The sequence below is a fragment of the Hetaerina americana genome, unplaced genomic scaffold (assembly GCF_022747635.1).
Source record: "Hetaerina americana unplaced genomic scaffold, ioHetAmer1.1.p SCAF_9, whole genome shotgun sequence".
NCBI lineage: Eukaryota > Metazoa > Arthropoda > Insecta > Odonata > Calopterygidae > Hetaerina > Hetaerina americana.
Genome location: NW_027287538.1, coordinates 47484295 through 47509434, shown reverse-complemented (window position 1 = coordinate 47509434; position 25140 = coordinate 47484295). Strand labels below are relative to the sequence as shown.

Genomic DNA, 25140 nt, shown 5'->3' with positions numbered 1-25140 from the left:
TGATGGTAGAGTTCACCCAGTATCGTACTAAGCCCGACGGCATGTGAAATTCGCACATCAGGGAAGAGGGGTCAGTTCCTTTCCCTGTGCCGGCTATGGTTTTCCAGGAAAATCTGGTACCTGAGAAATCACATAGAGCTGCTCACAGAGGCTTGCCAAGGAATCGAACCTGGGCCCTCTGGTCAGTAATCCAATGCTCTACCCCCTGGACTATTGCGACCCCTACCTTGAGTATATCATCCTGCAAATGGTTAGAGATTTTATTCAATTTTCCATTTCCACAGGCGACTGAATAATTTAAATACATCACTGAAAGTGATGCCTCTGTGCTTCTTTCATTTGAAACCAATGGGAAATGATATTTATGTGTATTCTAGGTAATTAACACATTTTCTTACTGAGGTTTTATTGCCAACTGTTTAACATTTGTGAAGGCAGTTTTTTTCAAATTGGCATAAAGTAAACATTTATATTGGATAAGGGTAGTAGTCAATTGATCTGGTCAAGAATAATAATAATTTTTTTTTCACAGTTTTATTTGAAAAATATCCACTGTGGTTATAATTTGCAGTAAATGCATTGTACACTTCCTAAGGTACAAAATTGATTCATTAAAATACCATTGTTATACATTATACATGAAATATAAGAAATTTTATGACATTACACTTGTAATGAAATGATTTGAAAAAGTAAGAAAATTATATTTAATTTAAAATATCAGACAACATTAGTTTAAATCATGAATATGCTATGGTTGCCTCATTCCATTATTCGTACTGTATATTCATAGATAAAAATCATTTATGCCATTACATAAATGTACCGATTTTAATACATCACATTTGTTATGTGCCATGTCTGTTGTTAAAAAGCCAGTAAGCTTCTATGGTCTAATTTTTTACCTTGGGATATTATAAAGGATAGATGTCATTCTTCGTTAGGTAACCATTCATTGCAAACCCAGACATAGCACATACCTTCTTACCATGGATAATTACAACTGTCATGATCCATCAGTATAATTGATTTTGGATATTACCTAAGATATTCTAATGAAAGGTATAGGAGTAATCAAGAGAGCCAGATTTTATAATCATTATTTTTATACAATGTTCACTACAACATCAATAAGCTTTTTGTTCCATACCTGTACACTCAATGTTTTTGAACAGTACCATCAGATAAATTTGATCTTTCTTTACGCTCCTCATACATTTGTACAAATGAACATTACTACATGGGTCCCATTCAACAGACATACATTTTTTGTGCGACCTTTAAAATTTCATATGTGTAGTTAATGCAATGGGGGGGGGGTGAAATGTTAGATTCGTAAAAATAATCTTTATCACTGGACATTATCTAGCTGTGCAAGAGACAGCAATATGTATATATTTATGTGTAAATCATTGTTAACTATTTCCTAAAATCCCTAGCTACACTTGTGCGATCCATTCGACAGTCTTGATTTTTTTTTTTTAAAATGTTCAACCATGTTGATGTAAGGATGTTTCAAATACTTGTTTCATATAGCAAATAGTCAGTCACAGAGGACTTCCGAGCCAAAAGTTGTAAGGATGAAAAAAATTAATGTCCTCATCAGCACAGAATGTGAAGAATTCAAAGTAAGTGACGAAAAGACATAGGTGCTGTTAAAAGTATATAAAATTTTCTGTAGTATGGAGGTCAAAGCCTTTTTTTTTTAAATTTGCAATAAATGTAAAATATTAACAGCTAAGCCTTATGAATTTTTTAAAGCTTGATGGTGCAATAACTGCTCATCGCTAAAGTTTAACTAGGCATGGAGAAATGCATTAGATGAAGCATAGATAAATTGAAGGCTATCTTTCAATTTTTCGGGTCTGTGGTCATTATCCTCCCTAAAATTCTGCAAATATTAATAAAACTATATTGCTCTGGACTTAGTACTCTCTCTTTAGCCAAAATAATAAAAATTCAATGATAATTAATCAAATGTTCTGATATTTCAGTGAGTAGAACGTGAATAACACTTGTTGCAATTTTAAATCTGCATAACGATTAAGGAAATTAAGATTCTGTATAACTTCTTTCCCATTAGGTGCTTTAATCACAATACTGAACACATGGGTAAAAGTGGAAGTGTAGAAATCTGGGCCGATACAAAAATAATTCTTTTATTAATTTTGCAGTGAAGGTGTATTAATACTTATTTACATTTAAAATGCATAAAATCCTTGGGGATGCAATGTATACTTGAACAATATTAATAAGCATCTTAAACTTTAGGTAAAAGAAAAAGATTGTAATCATGACTAGCGTTTTTGAAACTCAAAGGAAAAATTAGCCTCTTTTTGAGTTATTATACAGCTCAAAACTGAAATCAGTTTATAAAAGTGCTACATAAAATTTAACCCTTAACAATTATTCTTGGTTGGCCTATGTTAATACTTCTCAATAGAGCATATATATCAGCTCTGATACACACCGAAAACAAATAATGAACAAGTACGCTTGTTATCTGATTTTGCAGTACCTATGCTAACCTTAACACTGGGGCAATCTAATAATTGTAATTTTCTTTATTCAACTTGGCTTTAATGCCTTAAGTGATACATTCTGCCAAATTAATGGCTTCAGTTACATCTTTACAGAAAACTTGAAGAATCTCCCTGTATTTCCACCAAGTTAATTCCATTGCAATCAAAGGGATGAGATGCTTTGGTATTTTTTAAAATTACATTGTCAACAGTGCACACGGATGTTTATATTTTCATGCATTCGCAATTCTCATTCATTGCTTAGATATATCATTTGGTGAAATTTAGGTGGTAATCATATTCAAATGATTCCAAACATGTGGGAAACATTAATTGTCATGTTTTTGTCAAATTGCCAAACTTCACAATGGATAAAATAAAAAAATTAAATTATCAGTTCATAATTTTATTTGTGCTCGAGAGTCTGTGTGCAGCATATATTAAGATACGATAACTATGATGAGTCACCTTCAAAGGATATCACAATTAATAGCCATTGAAATGCCATAGAATGGGATTAAGCTGATTTTACACATTTTGATCAGCACTTAATCTCTTTTATCTGCATTAATGATTCGGACAGCATTATGACCACATGCATATTCATATGTAGATATGGGAATTGGAGACTGCTTGAGTCCTGAAAAATTGATAAAATTCTTTGGCATATAACCACAGATATTGACAGCAGATTACAACAAGAATCTCTTTGGATAGAAATTTGTAGATAATAACACCCAATAAAACATGTTCGTTTAACCATCAAAAACCTCATTATACTTCATTCAATAATCTTTTACAAAGTGGAAAATATTTCCTCTCACAAAGAAGCAAGTTAAAAGGTGGAATTAAACCATTTCTGGCAATAGGTACACCTCTTTGAAGAGGGCAAGAAACTGGCAGAAATGGTATTACCGGCAAATACCCTTCCACGCAACGTCTGTTCATGTCAACAGAGAAGCAAATTTCCTGGTCTCTTTTTAATACCAGGATGAGGGTCTTGCCATTGACTTGGCCCAAAACCGTGCACCCAAAACACTCAATCGTGGTCATCATCAAATGGACGAACCACAACCTCAAGCCCATCTCTCCAGAGAGTAACAGAGGTTACAGAGAATTTTTTTGCCCTTGCAGCAATTGCTCCTGGCTGAGCAAAACACAGCCTCCAAGCATTAGACAGCAAGCACAATTAGATAGAATAAAGTGTGATGTGAGATGGGGGGGAGATAAGTGTTTAAGTCGGCTAGTTTTTGGGAGCAAATCCCAAGTGGAACACTTTATTTTTTTCAAACATTAAAAGGTTCCCCTGCGATCAAAGAAAAATGGGATGATGATGTTGCCTTCCCCTATGACTCCAACAGTACATGCCATCTACAGATCTGCTCCCCCTTTGCATCCCGCATGTCATTCCAATGTGCCAACTCTTCTTCCCCAGAGCTGTTCAAGCCGAGGGAAAACCAGCCCACCATCTCTTTGCGTTTCATGCTGCGCTTGTTGTAAACGGATACCATCAATGTGACATCAGGTAACTGGAAAAGGGCGACCTGAAATACATGGTAACATTGTGTTGTTCTTCTATCAAATTTCTGTTTCATTGCATTGAATCAGGTGGAAGATAAGAGGCTATTTGAATTCATCAAACCTTTTTTATGGCGTTAAATCATATATGGCACACTTTTTTCCCGAAATAATCTGTCCAGAAATCACTCCAGGATCTTACATGTGAAGCTGTGGTCTTCTGCAGGTTAACTTTATCCCCAAATTTCACAAATTTAAGACTAATTTTATGCTAAGCGGGCACTATTTGGCACAACTCCAAAATATTATAAGTTACGCAAAAGATGTTTTGGTTGGTGTTGTAACGTTGATATATAGTATTCACTAGTTAATAGATAATATAGTAATATATATCATTACTTCTGATACCAGGGATTACATATAAGGTACTTCACTGTACCGAATGGAAAAAAAAATTTCTTAAACATACCTTTTTGAAAGAGGTATTGGTGGAATTTACCACCATTTCATGCATTTACCACCAAATTCACAATAGTTCCTGATGCAGTGACATTTGAATAACTACATTTCTGAAGGTTAGGTTCTCATTTATACAGCTTTGATTTGAGTTTTAAGGGGTTTTTGGTGTCATATTATGTGAAGATGAAATAAAATGGTATAGGAAAGGAGTAATTAGGTATGTACAATGGCAACATAAAAGAGGGGAGGAGATTCAACCCTTCCCTTGGCCGCATTCTCTCTTACATTTAAATTAAGGTATCAATTTTACGAACATAAATATTAATACTACTTAGTAGGAATTAAATATATATATATATATATATTTTAAAAATATATAAATATATTATGTATTAAAACATATAAATATATATATATATATATATATATATATATATATATATATATATATATATATATATATATATATATATTTTAAAAATATATAAATATATTATGTATTAAAACATATAAATATATATATATATATTTATTTATTTATTTATTTATATATGTGTGTGTTTATCTTTTATTGCATAATGATGATGACTCATCTACCCACTAACATGTTTCTGTGGTCTACAGGATAAATAAAATTATTATTATGTCACTCACTTTTAAATATTGCTGTCATGGAAGGACTCTCATTGAATTCAAATGCAGTTTGACAGATTATAGAAACTAATGAGCCGCCACTACACTCATTTGCTAGTTTGCGAATCATGATTGAATATTTCTAACGAATGAAGTGTGATTGATCACTTTAATTAATGTTTTGCTGCATCATTGCATTTTGAGTCTTACTAACCTGGAACATGAAAACTTCTTTGAACAAAGGATTTGGCTGGCTCCTTCTTACAGATGTTTTGCTGTGAGCCAGTTCTTGCCCACTACTGCTGACTAGACACAGTCTAACGTGGGTATCAGGAGCTCGGGTCATTGCCATGTCCCTGGAAGGGATATTAAAGACGTTAGATAAAAAATATATACACAGATAATTTCCCTGAACATTAATGGCAAGATGTACCATTATTATATCAAATACAATGAAGATGATGAAGCATTCATTTTATTTTTTTTTCTCTTTTCTATTATTATATTATAAAATAATTTTAATACATTAATAAACTACAATAATATAAAAATATATGATATTTTGTAATTCATGTTTCAAGGAGCCTGCAGCTCATAGAGGAACAGAGTAAGGCAAAAGATCAAATAGAGCACTGCAACTGTTTATAAGAGTTATTTAATATCCTCAATTTATTTATACAAAGTTGTTATAAATGAGAGGAAACAAATTTACTTATTTAAGCTACATAGCCTTAATGATTGCAAAAGAATATAATAAAAATAAATGAGTGAAGTAAAATATAATCATTTAGGACATACAATGAAACAATTTCAGAGTGTAAAAATCATTTGCCTTGACTAGGATTTGAACCCGGATCCCTCAATGTCTGGTCGAGTGCTTCAGCCAGTTAAGCTATCAAGGTCCTCTTAAACTCAGAAATTTTAAGAGGACCCCTCGATAGCTTAGCTGGCTAAACCACTCAACTGGATATTAAGGGATCCGGGTTCAAATCCCAGTCAAAGCGAATGATTTTTAAACTCTGAAATCGTTGCATTGAAATGCACATTAGCGGATGACTCCGTTAAAGTTACTGTTGCGGCATCTCCCGCAGTTTCTTTGGAATTTAGGGCATAGTTTAAGGCAATCTCATAGGACTTTTTAAATTCATTTTAAAAAATATTCTCAGAGAATGAATACATTTCATGTAATGAGGCAGATCATTCCTTATATGTGTTTATAGCCTGGTTCCAAATGGATTTAATGCCTTATTTTGTTGAGAGTAACGTATCAGTATGTATATAATACACTAACCGAGAATATCTTAATAGATTAGATATCATTATTTCTCCAAATAATAATGGCAATGGTACCAATTTATTAGTGTTTCAATTTTCCTCCCTAATATTTGAGCTGTTAAAATTGCACTGGATTGTACTTTGATTCTGCACTCCTTGGGAATCTCAATGTTTAAACTATATGAAGGTATATCATATTCCCATGCCTCTCCAATTGATTTTATAGCATGATCAGCTCTGATTGAAATCCCTTGGCTTGCAGGTTAGCTGTGGTTGATATAACGTCTGCTAATTGTCCTCACTTTCCATCTACCCTCTTTCCCACTGCAAGTCTTTTTTTTTTTATTAGGTATGGAATCATGACTGTATTTAATTTATATATCTGTAAAGCCATGATCCATGTGAAAGTTAATCTAGAAATATTGCCAATTATGATCTAGCATCCATGATTACACCATTAGAAGTATTTTTTACCTTTCTGAAATATCTCCTGGTGATCAAAATTCTATCTGTACCTCGTTTACTATACTATTACTATATTCCATATATATATATATATATATATATATATATATATATATATATATATATATATATATATATATATATATATATATATATTACTATATTCTTAACCCAATTTGATTCTCACCTTTTTGTTGTGTATGATTTAATTCTCTTTAAATTTTTTCTCTCCAACTCTGAGCTTCTAATTCCCTCTCCTCCATATTCTATTATGAATCATGACCTCTTTGCTCTCAATGATTCCGATTGCTTACCTTTGGAATGTGTACCATTGTTGTTGATCTTCCTAAATCTAATCAACTTGTTCTATGGTATTCCAATCAAAGCTTCTCAGTTCCGATTATGCATTCTCCTTCCAATTTCAAATCACATTTCATTCATACACTATAAAGCTGCTGGAATTTTTTAAATTATTATAGATAATTGGTGTGATGAACGTTGCTTTTGTTGTGTTTGTGATTTGGTTGGTATATCTGTCAGCTTTGGAGATAATTTCTTTCATTTCATATTGGTTTGCTGGATGAATTTTTCACAATATGTTACTTCTTTCATATGATTTAGTCTTAGTGTACAATCTGGAAATTTAGTACCCACATAAAATCATTACAAAAGTTTACTTTTTGAGAAATTTAATGTGAGAGATCATGTTACAACCCTTTTCTCCCATGAACCTACTAATTAAAATATAAGATGCATAGTGTTTGAATTCATATAACAATAATTTCTGTTGCAAATAAGACTTAAATAGGATTTCTGACTGCGTGCACTCACTACAAAATATAATATTTAGCTAGAGTATTTGGTGTCTAAACAATAGGTATACCAATAAATGATACAAAAGATAAAAAAAATGTTTCTTAATACAAATAGAAGTGGATAAACATTATCTTTGAAGACTTGTGCATCAGGTAATTCATTTTGTTAGCTTCTCTTTCATTGGGAATATTAAAGAGATGCTCAGGGGAAAAGGAATGTAAGTTTTGGTCACCTAAAGGGTATGAGCATTTTTAGAATAATTCTGAGAACTTGAAAAGATCATGTACATATTGTTTCACTTAAAGCAATTAAAAGGAATTAAAAATTGCTATAAAGTTAATGGAAAATCAATGACTATAATTTTGCATTTATGTTTTATCTCAGCTTATTCTTATAAATGGATACTTATCTAACATTGGGCAGTGCCTGAGTGCTTAGAATCAGGAAAAAACTAATTAGATAGTTGTTATTTTGATTGAAATGTACCTATTTCATAGTCAGATTTATCCTCTGTGCTGTAGATAATGCTATACTTTTAAGTATTTGGTTATTTTTTTATCACATTTCTCATTAAACTGGATATCAGCAAGGATGTTTTGGGTGCAAGTGCTCATATTGATCTTTTCTGTGGGAATATTGATAATCCATTGGCTATTGTCATTATTTCCTAGTGTCCAAATCAGAGCCCACATAACTTTGGATGTTGGATAGTTATTGGGCTGAAATTGGCTAAATAATGACTGGTACCAAGCAATAATGTTTCAAAATTGGTCCAATATTGGTAGCATATGCTGAATTATCATACTTAAACAATGGTGCAATACATGTCTTTCAAAAGCGTCTTTCATATGGTTGAATCTTAAGTGAGGGATAAAGGAGTTGGAGAGGATTTTCTCAGAAGGGAGATTAGAGTAGTACCTTTTGTTTGTAATTTTTGTTTTGAAAATTTGTAAATAATTTCCACTAATTTAAAAAAGGTCCTGGTGATTCATATAATTCATTTGAGAGTACTCCAAAAATGATCTGTTGTTGGAATTTAATTCCCTGTAGGTGAGTTGGTGATAATTAACTTTGGAATTATGATGAAAATAAGGAAATACATATTTATAAACTTAAGTTAAACTTAAAATTATCCAATGCCCATCTGCCCACATCACACTGAACAAATAATAATTATCACATGCAAATTATTTTTCTAATTTTATGTGTAAATGTTTATTTGAAGTGCTGATATATTGGGACAATTCAATAAAGAGGGATCATAATTGTTTTTACTTGTATATATCATTCTTCAGACATTTCATTTTATGTTACATTATTAGCTTGACGTGTAATTTATGTGTGGTACAAATTTCATTGATTTGATTTTGAATCACCTAAATCTGCTTCTGATGATGGATAATACTTTCCATGAAGTTGTTTAGTCTCATTGGGGGACAGGATAAAGTCAAATGAGACTAGCTCTGTACTACACACAAAATGAGCAAAACATTAGATATTAATTTTTATGAAAAAAATCATGATTTTGTGAGATGGGTTTTGCAGAACCCGCTGCTCATAAACATGTCTCACCCATTATTATTTCTTTCATCAACAAGTAAGTAATAGATGATGGACTTTACCATATTTCTGATAGTGCTCTAAATCTTCAATATGTCTATGTCTTCACAATGGCAGCAGCAGTGTTGATGTCTACTCCAATGAAATCAGTGATGTGAGCTATAGGTCCAATTTCCTTTGAAATTGATTGCCTTCCCTCCTTAAACGTTTTTAACCAAATTCTATATGCACTCTAGGGAAGACCAGGCTCTCAAAAAGTGTCACATGGTATAAAATCAGCCTCAGCTGCTCATTGTTTAGGTAAAAGCAAGTTAGTCCATAGCAGTGTTGCATGTTACCTTGATAATTTTTGTAGGAGAACTGAATGTTTCAACCTTAGACAACCTCCTCCACCAAGGCAATATCAGAGTCAAATGAATGGAAATTATACTGCACATGCATACATTGCAGATTAACAAAATAAAATAAATTATGTAACTAAAATAATTATGACCCCTTCTTATTGGATAGAACTAGGGAAAACTCTTTTTTTGATGAGACAGTGCCATTCTTCACATGCTCAATTGCAAGCTGTTTTGTCATGCAAGCATAATTACCTATGGCAGAGGTATGAATAGGGAATTGTGAAAAAAGTGTCATGCACGTAGTAGGATAATTATGTATAAATTTATCATTGCTCTTAGCCCATTCCCTTTTCAATCCAATATTGTCACAGTTTGATGCATTTGCCATCGTTAGTTCTTTCAGAGTTGGGGATACACATATTTATTAATGCCAGAAATCATCTATGACTTTCTGTAAGTGAAACTCTTGACTGAATATTTTTCCATTTTAGTTCATTTCCAATTCCAGTAGGTATTAAGATCCATAGAAACTCTGTTCCTTCTTAAAAAATCTCAAGATTCAGGGATTTTTCCTAGATACTGGGGTCCATTTTATTTTTTATTTACCTCTCTGGTATTTTTCTTGAAACAATGGATGTTCAGTCAGTATTATGTGAAGATGACGCCAATATTATTTTCTCATCTGCTAATTTTGAAAAAGTTTTATATGAAAGTAATGGCATTGTGTCTGTTGACCAAAGCAACTGGTGTTTTGTTAGTCATTAAAACCTGTAGTCCTGTGTGATCTATTGGAAAAAATAATTCTTTGATGATGTCATAGTGGATAATGATTACAAGCCAATTCTGTAGTCATCCATGGTGAATTAACTAAGCTTGTACCTTTATGCAAACTAAATTGTGAGCCTCACACCAGTACCTAGACTTCCAAATTGAGAAATATATGCTTTTCAGTAAGATTAATAAGATCTTCTATGTCTTTGGATGTGATGATTGTACTACAATTCTATGTTGAGTTTTACTCACATCGAAATATGGTACATACTCTGCTCTAGGGCCATTCACCTCATGAATCTGCCATATTATTTAATCTGCGGTAAAGGACCATCAGACTGATTGAAAATGAATTTTTTCTGGTGTCTTATCCTCCCATTTAAAAAAAAAATGTTGCTCTTACCTTTTTCTTCTGTTCATATTTTGTATATCTTTTTATTTAGTTAAAAAATGTTTGCAATTTTGGAAAAATATAGTTTATCACTTTACTTGAGGCCATAATAACCTTTATGATCTCTTTCTACTAACAATATACTCATTTTTTGTCCTAATAGTAATAGGACTTTGGCTGTTCAATGCTCACTATCATGAACTGAAAGGTATTTGTAGCACTTCTGTTTATAAGTCCAAAATCAAGCATCTTCTGCAAAATAAACTATTATAATATTGATGAATCCATTAGTGCTAAGAATCTGTCCACTTTGTTGGTATTTAAACCCTTAAATTATGCTCTACCATACATATATATCATGTTATCCTTATTGGTTGACCAAATAAATTATTATTATCCTTTGATTTATCCTGTAGTGTTACAGCTGCCGAGGATATTCCCTAACTTGGAACTGGTTGTTACTACTACAACCTTAAAACTACTTCTGCTATTCGTATGAAAATAGATTTAATGTTTCAAATGTTATGCTTGTTTTCAAATTTTATATGAAACCAAAATTTTGAAATAAAAATATTTTTTTATAAGTATTCACTGAAGAGTTCAATGAAGCAAAAAAGAGATCATCGATGACAATGGGAGTGAACAACATCCAAAATTATCTTCTACAACTCTGTGGTTAAGATAAAATTCTTTTATCATGAGGAAGAAATCAATCTTTTGGACACCAATTGAAGTAGATATTTCAATGGTTGATACTGCCAAGAAATGGCTCATCGATTAAAAGTGATTCAAGGAAAAAATAAAGCATAGCAAAATTAAACATCTCTTTATTAATGATAATATATTGTTAAATCATGATTTATTTCTATGTCAACAAGTTATTACATGAACTAAATGCAGTATTCATAAGTACATGCGATGAGCAAGGCAGTGAATGCACAACAGAACATAGAAAACATATTTTGTATCAATTAATAACATAAAAAAACAGAGCAAAAATAAAAAAACTAGGATGACTACATTACTTAATTTGGGTGAAGGATTTCATGACAAAAGCAGTGCTTTCTTTACAGTGAAGTGAGAAGACATGATTCTGTACCTGAAGTGGCTCCCTTTTACAATTTCCGCAGACAATCGCCCTGTTGTACCGTTATAAGCAAGACCCAGGAGGAGCTCTGGAACTCCTCCGTGCTGCATTGAATGGGTTGATCCGGTTGAGTCGCTCCGTGCCAGACTCAGTAAGTCAGATGCTGAGGACTGGTGCTGTACCAAAGGGAATCCTCGGGTAATATTCTTATGTGAGAATGGAAGGCCAACATGTGTGAGGGAAATCACTTTCATTTGGAAGTCAAACATTCAAGGTAGGTTTTGGATGGACAAATACTGAACACTGCTCTATCTAAGCTTTGCCCGGCAAGAGACAAGACCAACACCCTTTAACATTATAATAAACCCTTCTTCAATTCTACGTACTCTCTGCCATTCTTCGTTTCATCCAACATGCCCATTCTATTCCTATGCCTACTTCACCTCTGCTCTCCCCATAATAAGATTTTTTAAGTAGAGTTTTTTAATTCCAAGTTTTCATTTCAGATTTTTAAGAATAAAAAAATTGGGTATTTGAGCTTTTTGCTACCATTTATTATTATTATTAGGTAATCTACCGGTTAAGGTAGGTTTTTGGATGGACATAATTACTGATTAAATAATCTGTGACCCCTAGCAAAACACAACATCCTACTCTACCATCAGGTCCCTCTTCATCTCTGAGTACTTTCTTCCTCCCTTCAACCAGTCCAACATCCCTATCCTGTTCCTTCCCTTTCCTCGTTTGCCAAACATTCTCCCCTCAATTACAGTCTTCAACATCCCACTGCCGGTCAATACCCCCTTCAGCCACTTTTCCTGCCTCCATAGGATTTCTCCCAACAAACCCCTCTCTTTGCCCACCATACCAAGTACTTCCTCGTTTGTTTTCTTCTCTGTTTATTTCACCTTCTCCATGCTACCATTTATACTACCTCATATCTGTAATGTTATTTGATGGACATTGTAAAAATTTACATCTGGAAATATTGCATAATTTTCCCCTATAGCATAGACTATGCTATAGGGGAAATTCATGTGCAGAAAATCGATTGGTGAAAATGGTTTAAAAAAATTTGATGGACCAGAATAAAAACTTTGCTTACAATGGGTAAATTACCTTGCTTGTAATTTTGAAGCCCTGCATTGGCATTTTTGAGTCTTTAAAGAATATTAGAGCTTTTGGACTGTGCTTTTGTTTCTGGCACATACCCTTACATCCTTGACTCATCTCCTGTTATCACAGTGTTCAGAAACTCAGGGTCAGTGTTGGTAATGTCCAGCAGGTCCTGTGCAACCTCAAGACACAGTTGTTTCTGTTCTGCAATCAGCAGCTTGGACATACAAATTTCCCAGTTACCTTGCGTGAGTTCAAATTTTCACGGAAAATTTCATGTGTGGAATCTTTACTTATCCGAACCTCTTTGACAGTCTAACATATGGTAAAATTCAAGCACGCACATTGATGCCACTACCAAGCAGGTGTGCATGGGAAAATTCAAGTTTGGATACTTCTTCGACAGACCTCATTGATGAATGTTGAAACTGTCCATGACACCTTTTTAATGCAAGCATTAAGGATATGCAAATTCATCAACAAGTGACAATACAGGTAACATGAGTAGGCAATGTGGTGATAGAGGACAAAATATTCTTATTCCTTGTATTTTGAGGTATTTATCTATTTGTTGTATTCTTGTTCATAGTAGTAAGTGCTAAACAATTACCCTCTCATTTGCGGTGTGGTGTTAGATAGGCAGTTGTTTTGTGGTTTTTGTACCCAGAATAAAATGTATTAATGCTTCTTCATTGCATACAGATATGACACTCAATTCTTTTCCTTCCTTTGGAATACATAAAACACATTGAAATCTGCTAGTTATAAAAAAATAATTAGATTGGTCATTCACATTAAAATTCAAACAAGTTATTTTTTCCTTGCTATATCCACTATCCATGTGTCTTTTAAAATGACATCAATACTCCAAAATTCCAAGTTATACTGCTCAATTGCAGGTTTCTTCATGGAGTTTTTTCAAAGTGAAATTTCATTCATGATGAATGAAAGGGCAACTGCCAAGTCTGAACAAATATTTTCCAAGACTCTTTCAGGACTTTCTAGACCTACAATATAAATATCCATGACTCGTATGTGTTTTTCTTTAAAGTTTCCTGCCATTGATGCATTTCGAGTGTTTTTTTTTTCGGCCCTTTTGAGCAGGGTCACCATGGTAGCTATGTTTTTGGAGCCATTCTCTCTAAAAGTCTGTCACCCTTAGAAGAAAATATGTCTTATAAAACAAACAGCGAATTAAAGAATAAACCGTATAAGGAAAAGATTTTAAGATTATTTCTTCATTAAACCTTTGCAGAGGTACAAAGAAAAAACCTCGAACTAACTGGAGTAATGCAATATGTTTCCGTGTATTTTTAAATGCTGTATTTATCTTTGGCCACAAGAAGGCAAAGTGCATTAGGAACGTAGGTAGCATGCAGGCCACATCTGATTTTTATTTAAATGATCTCATCTTTCTTACAGCACTGTAACAAGACTCCTTTTCAATTTTGCCAATTTCATTAATACCTTTCCTTTAATGTCTTTTCATTTACTAAAGCTCTTGCAGTGTGGGAATAAAATACCCCCTGTATCTTAGTATTCATTAATTGTAAAGAATCAGACTTCAATACTTCCCTGCTTGGTTTCTTCAATTGCACCCTTATTTGATCTATTTTAGTGTAAATGTCATATGTTTTGTCTCCATTTACACTGAAGATTACTGACATATTTGCATGTCACAGGAAGTCTACAAGACTGCAATCACTTAAGATAGGAATTGTGAATGAACTAATGACTAAGCAAATTTTCATGCAGTATTGAAGCATCTTGAGCCACTACACTCCAGGAGAGAGGAACAAAGTCTGATCTTACTGTACAAAATCAAAATTATCTCATTAATTCTTCTTTAATTCTACAGAGCAAAGCATATCATGTTCCTGTACACAGGATTTGAGGCAAAATAGATTATTTGGACCTGATTTTTCTTCTGCTTCTTTCTTTAAAAAACTGTCAGATCATTTTATTCATGATCATTTCTAATAAATATGCTGATATGAACTTCTTTCAATTAATTTTGAATAACTTGCAAATGCAACTCACAAACATGACCATGAATTTTTTATGAATCTGTTATGATTGAATGTTTAATAATATTTTATTGTGAAGTTTATTGGTTCTTTGATGTTATAAAGACTTTCAAAATTAATTCATAATAGGACTGCATCAGTTAGTCATTTACTCACAGCGAGACTAGCTCTAGGTTCCAGGGGTAGCCACAGGGTCGTTTCCAGTTCCAGGTTGATGGCTGCAAAACTCACCATGTATTCTCCAATGAGGCGTTCCCGTCTCATACGCTCGCAACCATAGAGCCGAAATCGAACCCCCATACTGTTAACATCCTCTGAAAAATGGAAGAGGTGAACGTGGACATGAGTGGTAATAAATTCGATCTGATGTAATGAAACCATGGACATTATTTGAATGTTTCCTCATGAAGTACAATAAGGACTATCTTCAATGTATTTGTCTAGGGAGGATAAAAGAAAATAGGCAAAGGAATTAGGTACCTATTTTTGGTGACAATTTCAAATTAATATGAAATTTTTATTTATTTATTTAAGAACTTATATCGTTGCAATTAGGCAATTGTCCTGATGGTCAAGTCTTATTAGTGATCACTCTTACAATGCACATGCATACATACATAAACACACCAGAAGAACAGATAGGAGACAAATACTCGAAATTTCTATGAAGTAATTTTACAAAGAAATATCTATGCATTAAAAACCATAAACACAGTAATCAACCCGAGGGTCCGTTTAGTAAGTGATGGTAGAGTTCACTCAATACTAAGCCCTATACGGCGTGTGAAATTGACACATCAGAGTAGGGGGGCCAGTTCCTTTCCCTGTGCCGGTTATGGTTTCCCAGGAAGACCTGGTACCCGAAAAATCACTTTAGCTTGGGTGGAGCTGCAGGTGCCCAGAGTGCCTTGCCCGGGAATCGAACCCGGGACCCTCCGGTCAGCAGGCCAACGCTCTACCCACTGGACTACCGCGACCCTATCTATGCATTATTGCATTTATAAATATGAATAAAGACGAACCATTGAACAAAGCCTCTCATGGCAAGTTATTTAACAGAAATTATGGTGACTAACATTGAGATTGAAAACATGACTATAGTTTAATTTACAGATTATATTTGTTTGGAAAGGCCCTCTTAGGTACCCACGGTTATCTCCTTAAACGTTGTTTAAACTTTAAACATTAGCTTTCCTTTCTAAACTTTAAATGTTTTGGTCAAAGGAATTGTATCTTTTGCTTGATTTCTTCGAAACCTTTTCATTAAACAATCATTATGTTCAGTGAACTAAATGTGAATGCTAATTATTTCCATAAATATTTACCATTAAAATTATTTAGAAACAGAAATCTTCAATTTTATTTCTTCAAAAAAAAAAAACGGCGCGACAAGTGTACAAACCAAAAATCACTTCATGTAAAATTATTTTTTTGAAAATTTTCGACTTACCAGGGTTTACGCGATGGAGTAAGAAACTTTCCATGTACTGTGGATTATCACCTTGTCGGATTTTAGTCTTGTGCTTCTGCTTTTTGCTCGGGAGTAAAATCATCCGTACCTGTTCAATAGATATTGAAATAAATATCATATATTAAAAAAAAATGTTAAGCAATGGAAAATTATGAAAAAATTTGAATATTGTGAAGGCATTTTTTGATTTCTTAAAACATTCACATGGTACACTACTAGAATAATTGGAAATTTTTTACTTAATATGCAATTGTCTGCTGAAAATAATTAGCTCAAGGACAGCATGCTGTCATCAAACCTCAGTGGGAAAAAGAGGGTTAGTTCCTAATCATTACATATTTCTTTACATCATCCTTCCTCAACCTGCTGTATCTTCATTTCAATCATAACCTCCTTACAAACTCCTTTATCCTTATTTTTAAGACTTCCTTAACAACATGTATAGTTAAACCATAGGCCCAAGCCCCCCTTATCAAACCAATCCAGCTCACCCAGAATAATAGGAACCATCCTAAATCTATGCTCTCTATTGAATGCTGTTATAATTTGAATTAGGTATAAAATAATGTGAATTTTATCTAGCAGCAGTGAAAGCAGTATTATTGCATTCAAAGTAATATGCTAATTAAATAGAGATAAAGACTTGTGTTGTTCTGATTTTAAGAATGATAAATATAATTGATCGACCACTTGACTTAACCCTTTAGCTGAAGGTAATGAACTTGTAAGTATGTATGCTCTGGTACATGTGGGAGAATTATTCTTGTATTTTTGACTTTATTTCACTTCCAGGGCCCTAGATCTTATCTCCTTCATAACCTGAACTCTTTCTTTTTAAGAAATGGTCTGCTCCCTCCTATCCCAAACTGGTTCCTTCCTTGATTATTAGGACTTGCATTCCAACATTGTGAGGTATGAAAACTCTTTCCAACTTTTCACAGATCTAATAAGTACAGGGTGCAATCCAAAAGTAATGAAATTATTTTTCAAAGTAATATGTTGAACAGATTTGCACAAACACTTAAAATTCTCTCAAAGCACTCTCCTTGGGCCTCTACACATTTTTTTCCTGCGACTCTGCCATGACCGGTACACGCCCCGGAAGACGTTTTCGGGGACCTCTCCTCGCGAGGTCTTCGTCACGGCTGATTGGATCTCTTCTATGGACGAAAAACGGGTTCCTTTCAGGGCTGCCTTAATCCGAGGGAACAAAAAGAAGTCTGCTGGGGCGAGGTCACGCCTACAGGGGGGGCTGGGGCAGCGTTGACACCTGGTGTTTGGCCAGGAACTCGCGGACTCGTAGCGCATTGTGGCAAATACCTTGGGCACGAGCTTGGGCCACGCTTTCCTTATCGCTAAATCTTCGGTAACAATGCGAAACACAACAGTAGACAACAAGTTCAGTTCAGTGGTAACCATAATGATACTCAATCGGCGGTTAGAGTCTATCAATTGTCGAAAACGACCCACATTGTTGTCGGTTTTGCTGTTTTGACGGCCGATTAGAGCGTTATTCGTCGTGAACCTCTTCCCGGCCCTCCTTAAAGGCCTTAAACCACCTCGAAACTTATAAGTAGGATAGAGCAGAGTGCCCGCAAGCCTCATGAATCATTTTGTTAGTCTCCTTAAGAGAGTTAGTTTTTCAGTTCAGCACAACCTTAGAAATCGCGAAACGCTTCTCGATCGTCGATTCCATTTTTTTGTGACGGTCGGCGCGCAGAGGTTTGCAATAACTGACGTCCTGCTGCTTCCACAGCTTGGAGAGCACTGAGACCGGTATCGCGGCAAAGCTTAGCGTCCCCCCCACCTACAAAGTGGTTCGATTCCTCCGACCAATCGGAGCGGCGCGGGAAATTCAATTGCATTACTTTCGGAAGAAACCCTGTATGACGTGGCTGAAAATAAATGGGTTTAAATCCCATCTGCTGTCAAATTGATCTTAATACCAAAAGGAAAATTAGTATTCTATGCTTTTTCAAGAAATGTTCCACATTAAAAAAATTAAGAGTAATTATTTAGTGTTGTGCTCTGGTGGAGATTAGAAGCGAGAAAGAGTTTTTAGTCATTGGAACTGTTAAAAAAAATATACCCTGACCGATAGTTTACCATTAGTAATGACGTAACCCGAAAGGATGAGCTCTGGGGGATATGTACAAAAAGTAACCGCGATCAGAGTAGCTGAGGGTCGCGCTGCTTAACAGATTTGGGTTCAAGGAGCAGAGGATGATGAAGGGGAAGAGATGAAAAGGGTGAAAGCAGAGGAATTTTATCGATGGTGTCTCGTGAAAGGGGTAGACTCCGTCATACTCCCCTCGTTCCCCTTCTGCCCCCTCTCCCCATCCGAAGGGATCGCCTTTAATGGATCCACAGGTGGATCCAACCACGCGAAACACCAAGGCGGGGGGAGGGGGGGGTGGAGGTTACTATAGGAGGGAGGGGGGGAAGAACGGGGGCCATACTCAACACTCACAGTCCCGGTCGCGGCAACGACGAAGGGAGGCCAGCTGATCCACTTGGCGTCCCCTTATCATTAGGGATAAGGCAAGCGATTCGATTTTATTAATGTCCTCCCACTCGCACACATTGTGCGTTCTCATAATCCCTAGCTCTAAGCACTAGATACGATACCGTAGTGCGTGTAACTGCAGTTAACATATCTACATTATGTAAAAAAATAAAATTAGCATTTTTCCACAGATTTATTTGTAACATTTGCAACCGCGCGTTTCAGTTCATCGAACCAACTTCAGGTACGAGACAAGATTCAACACGTGTGGAAGAACAAAGTGTTTTCTTTTCCGAAATGACCCTCTTGGTCCCCGCCTACCTTATTCCTCACTCTTTTCTCCCCCTCCCCTCTCCGTCAAACGGGTATAAATATGAGGTATCACAATTTGAAATAAATCTGTGGAAAAGGGCAAATTTTGTTTTTCTCATGATGACAAACTTATGATGTATATTATATATATTTATTTATTTTATTTAGTAAAAATTGTGCACATACAGCAGGATTGCCAATTTATAGTGACACGTATAACAGCAACATATAAGGACACAAACATACAAACATCAACAAGACTATAATTAGCAGTTATTAGAGATAAATTTTCATAGAAATAACAAAAACAGTGAAAGAAAGGAACAAAACCGGGATGTGGGAGTGAAAGGAGAGATTGTGCTAGTTCTTTCGAGAGCGATGTGTCAGAGAAAGGTTTATAAATGTGTTGGCTGGGAGTGAGAGGGGGTCAATGCTTTCGGGAAGGGAATTCAGTAAAGCGGGGAGACGGGAGAAAAGGGAACGTTTGGTGAGGGACAATCTGGGAACGGGTTGGTGGAATATATATATATATATATATATATATATATATATATATATATATGTATAAATACAGACTCGTCAAAACTTTGATATGGAGAGTAGCTATGTACAGTGCGGAAACGTGGTCATTGAAGCAGGAGGATAGACGTAGACTGGAGGCTTTTAAAATGTGGGTTTGGAGAAGAATGGAGAAGGTGAAATGGACAGAGAAGAAAACAAATGAGGAAGTACTTGGTATGGTGGGCGAAGAGAGGGGTTTGTTGGGAGAAATCCTATGGAGGCAGGAAAAGTGGCTGAAGGGGGTATTGACCGGCAGTGGGATGTTGAAGACTGTAATTGAGGGGAGAATGTTTGGCAAACGAGGAAAGGGAAGGAACAGGATAGGGATGTTGGATGGAATGAAGGGAGGAAGAAAGTACTTAGAGCTGAAGAGTGACCTGATGTAGAGTAGGATGTTGTGTTTTGCTAGGGGCCACAAATTATTTAATTAGTAATTATGTCCATCGAAAAACCTACCTTAACCGGTAGATTACCTAATAAAAATATATATATATATATATATATATATATATATATATATATGTATATATATATATGTTTTTATATTTATGTATATAAATGTATATGTGTGTATGTTTGTAAAAATACACACATAATATAATATATAATCTACATTATTTGAATTATTTTACAAAACTTTATTTCTTGTATTTCAACCAAAAGTTAAGGAAAATTTGATTTTTGATGTTGATTGCCTGGTGTACATTCATCTCCTGTCCCACACTCAAGCGTTATATTGCGGGTACCAGGTGTTTACCGAAAGAAATTGCGATTTTTAAAGCTAAAATTTAAAGATATAATCCAAGGTCATCGAATTTTGCGGCAGCTGTTTACAATGTACGAAGCGTCTTCCCAGCTGTCGACATGAATCATAAAAATACGCTTGTGAATGGCCATTTCACTATTTCCCTTTTTCATGTTGTCATTAATTTCCTCGCATCAGCTTTCTATCCATTCTTCCTTTGACCGACCGACCAGGTTTTCCGCAACTGTTTATAGAGGTCTTCTTCACTGTCATTTCTTGGATTCTTGTATTTTATTTTTTCGTCTATGAGACCTCTTATTTGAGCTGTTATCCATGGCTTCTTAGATATTTCCGCCTTACTCGCAAGGAGCTCATCTGCAGTTTTGATAATTATATTCTTCATTTCATTTCTTTCCATCGACCGTCAGTGCTGGAATTTTTATTATTTCCTTCTCTTTTCTTTTCGATGGCCGTGGTGAACTTTTTTCTTTAAGTATCTTTGTGTTCCATCTGGGCTGTTATGTCTCTTTCTTCGTCTTATTCTATCGCAGTCTACTGTCCATGATCACCACATTGTGATCGCTATTAATATCTCCCCCGGGGTAGCTCTTACACTTCTTAACTTGGTTCTTGTGTCACTTCCTGAAAAGGATGTAGTCAATTTGGTATCGTGATTTGTATCCAGGCATTTTCCGTGTGAATCTTCTTCTCGGACATTGATTGAAGATGATATTTGCCACTACCATGTTTTTCTCGTTGCAGAATTCTACAAGTCTCTCTCCCGCGGCGTTTCGTTTTCCCAATCCGAAGTATCCCACGCTACTTCCCTCTCCCCCTCGCCGACCACAGCGTTCCTATCTCCAATCACTATAAGATTTTCCTTCCCTTTTACTGTTCCTAGAACCTCTTCCAGTTGTCCGTATACTTCCTCTATTTCTTCATTTGAATGGATGGACGTCGGCATATTCATACACCTGTACTATCGCTGTATCCGTAGATTCTGCCTCTAACTTTATCATCATTATCCTATCATTAAATTGCCGGTACAATATTATTTTACTTGCCCATTTCTTTGTGAGTATGATACCCACTCTTACAATTTTCTGGTCGTCTCCCGAAAATATCACCCTGTAGCCATCGCTCCAGAAGTCGTTCGCCCTCTGCCCACTTACGAGCATTTATCCACCTTGACTGATATTCACCTCCAAGTAGTCCCTCTACCCGGAGATTCAATTGTGGGACTAGTTTCCCGGGAGGAAAGCCATCTTGTCATATTTGAATGCAAGGCTGCATATTTTAGGGAGAATAATGTGGTAGTTTCCCGTTGCCTTCCACATCGCAGTACTTCGGCTGATACCGTGCACTTCACTTTTCGCCTGCAGCTGTGGTAGTTGATACTGGGCCTACCCGCTCAGTCTGCGCTACCAGTGCCTGATGGTGAAACTGCTGCATTTTACCATGGGTTCAAGGTAGCTTTTTTTAATCACTACTTTACCTCGTTCCGAAATATCATTATTGTATTTTTTTCTGTTAATGAGTAGTTGCCTCTTTCCGAAAAACCATTAACTAATTTTTTCTAAACTGAAAAATGTCCGTCGGTCACGGGAATCGAGCCAGCGACCTTTTGCGTATATATACGTGTATATATGTATATATATTTATTTATACATATATTCATATAGAGGGTGGGGATAGACCAGAGGTAGCGAGTGTGCCAATGGAGCCGAAGATCTATGGTTACCGTTACCGGCGAAAATGTTTCAGGTTAGAAAAAGTTTGTCACGATGAGATTAAAAAATACTACCCTGAACCTACGGTGGAAGGCAACATTTTCACCATTAGGCACTGGTGGCGCCGACCGAGTGCGTCGCCCCGGCATCAGCTGCCACTGTTACGGGTGAGAGTGAAGTTTATGGTATTGGCCGCAGTACTGCGATGTGGAAGGCAACGGGAAACCACCACATCATTCCCCTTAGAATATGCGGCCATATATATATATATATATATATATATATATATATATACACACACAACAATATATATATATATATATATATATATATATATATATATATATACATATATATGTAATACTTGTAACTCGGATGCCAGGTAGTGGGAAAATAATCGTTAGCCTCACGGAAGTTTTGGGACTTGGATGCAGCCCCTTAGGTATACAGAAGACTTGTTTGACAGTGAACCTAGGTCTAGATGAGAAGATAGATTGGTTAAAATTGCGCCCACTTGCAATGACAATCACCATGCATTATTTTGCCTTTGTGGCGCAATTGCGCTTAATATGCACGAGAATTAAAGTTCTTTGAGTTATTTGCGGATTTCTGACACAAATGATTATCCGAGGATTTGTCGTTTCGCGAGCATTAGACTGAATAAATTGAAGAGTGACACGCTTAATTAGTTTCCTATATCATGTTTGTATCGGGTATATTTTCATTTCCACGTGTTGCGTGGCCGTTCAAGCGCTGTTGGAACACGTTCATTCGCCGTTCCATTCCTGGCCCTTCGCCAAATATCCTTACCTTCCAAAATAATCAAAGGGAATCCCTTTTATCTGTTGCTCTATTATGACCCTGGTAATTGTTGTAGTGGAAAGTCGCTGACCAAAGTTTTAATCTACGATTAACCTTCACAGATTTCGGAGATTTTCATTAATAATTTACCCATAATTTTGCGCTAATTAATAAACAGCGTCCCCGCAAGAAATTCACTAAATTTATATTTTATTTTCTCATAGAAAAAGGATCTTCTATTTAATCCATATAAAAATTATATGGGGGCAAAAGTAGCGTAGTCTAAAAGTAGTAGAGAGAAGTCTATGAAATATTTCTCACGCATGCTTTTTCCCGAGAAACACTTTGCTCTTAATATGTTCCCATTAACTTATTTTCTCTAGGGAAATTTATACCAGGAAACATTTTCACGTTTACTCAGCGTACAGTCTTATTCTTTCAAGCGTCTTTTTTCCTAGCACAATTCTTCTCCTGATATTCCAATTACAATGCTCCCTTTCCACAAAAATACTGCAGCATTTATTCCACCATCTCTGGTCAATTTCCTCATACTTTAGCGTTTAACCTAACTTTAATACTTTTCCTAAACATGTTATTACGAGGGTCATCCGGAAAGTAGTACCCGTTCGTGAAATAAGACACAAAAGTAAATATTAACAAACATAAAAAATTTTATTTGAAAGAGGATACTTTAAACTACTTCTCAACATAATCTCCAAGCAAATTAAGGCATTTGTCATAACGTGTGACAAGTTTCTGTATTCCTCCTGCATAGTCCTTCGCCGCCAGCTCATTGAGATACGCGAGGGACCCATCTTGCACAAATTTTTGCATAATGCAGATGGTGTTTAACAATTTCATGAACAATTGTTCGAGAAACATTGGGAAAATGCTCACAGATGTCATCAATTGTGACGCGCCGATCGTTCCTCACGAATTCGTCAACTGAGCTCACCAGTTGGTCTGTAATGACAGACGGTCTCTCCGAACGCTCATCGTCGTGTGTGTTCCCCCTCCCCATGTTGAAGTTGCGACACCACCGCCGAACAGACGACTCGTCCATTACATTGTCTCCATACACCTCCTTTAATTGGCGATGAATATCACATGGGCGAACGTTTCTTGCATTGAGGAATTTAATCACTGCCCTCACTTCACAACTGGCGGCGTTCTCAATTTTTTTAAACATTGTAAACAATCACAGAAACAACACAGGCAATGCTAGCGTCACGCAACTTGGCTCAGAGAAGGCAGACAAGCCACTGAAGCTATCTGACCTCGTCCAGCGGCTACTCGCGTCGTCAGCACTTCATGCGGCACGAACGGGTACTACTTTCCGGATGACCCTCGTATTATTATTAGGTAATCTACCGGTTAAGGTAGGTTTTTTTTGGATGGGCACAGCTATTAAATAAATATTTTTTGACTCCTAACAAAACAAAAAATCCAGTATCCTACTCTACATCAGGTCCCTCTTCATCTCTGAGTACTTTCTTCCTCCCTTCATCCCGTCCAACATCCCTATCTTGTTCCTTCCCTTTCCTCGTTTGCCTAACATTCTCCCCTCTATCACAGTCTTGAACATCCCACTACCGGTCAATACCTCCTTCAATCACTTTTCCCGCCTCCATAGGATTTCTCCCAACAAACCCCACTCTTCGCCCACCATACCTAGTACTTCCTCATTTGTTTTCTTTTCTGTCCATTTCACCTTCTCCATTCTTCTCCACACCCACATTTCAAAAGCCTCCAATCTACGTCTATCCTCCTGCTTCAATGACCACGTTTTCGCGCCGTACATAGCTACGCTCCATATCAAAGTTTTTACGAGTCTTTTCTTAACATCCTTCTCAACGTCCCCGTCATCAACTCCCTCCTCCTTGTGAAAGCCTCTTTACTAGCGCAATTCTTGCCCTTACGTCCCTACTACTTTGACCGTGTTGGTCCAAAACACTTCCGAGATACGTGAACTGTTCTACCTGCTCTAGTTTTTGCCTTCCTATTTTAATGTTTAGCTTTGCCTTTTTCTT

The 25140-nt window shown here is 35.7% G+C and overlaps 1 protein-coding gene across 1 annotated transcript in view; it reads right to left on the bottom strand.

Moving 5' to 3' along the window:
- Positions 1–565: 565 nt before the first annotated feature.
- Syt14 (Synaptotagmin 14) overlaps positions 566–25140 on the bottom strand; it is a 494521-nt gene continuing 469946 nt past the window's right edge. The window contains exons 5-9 of the mRNA XM_071598065.1: positions 16435–16543; positions 15141–15298; positions 11854–12017; positions 5347–5488; positions 566–4066 (exon numbers count right to left, since the gene is read on the bottom strand). Of these exons, the coding sequence (XP_071454166.1) occupies positions 3869–4066; positions 5347–5488; positions 11854–12017; positions 15141–15298; positions 16435–16543 (771 nt within the window). The 3' untranslated portion in view covers positions 566–3868. The remainder of the gene's footprint in view (positions 4067–5346; positions 5489–11853; positions 12018–15140; positions 15299–16434; positions 16544–25140) is intronic.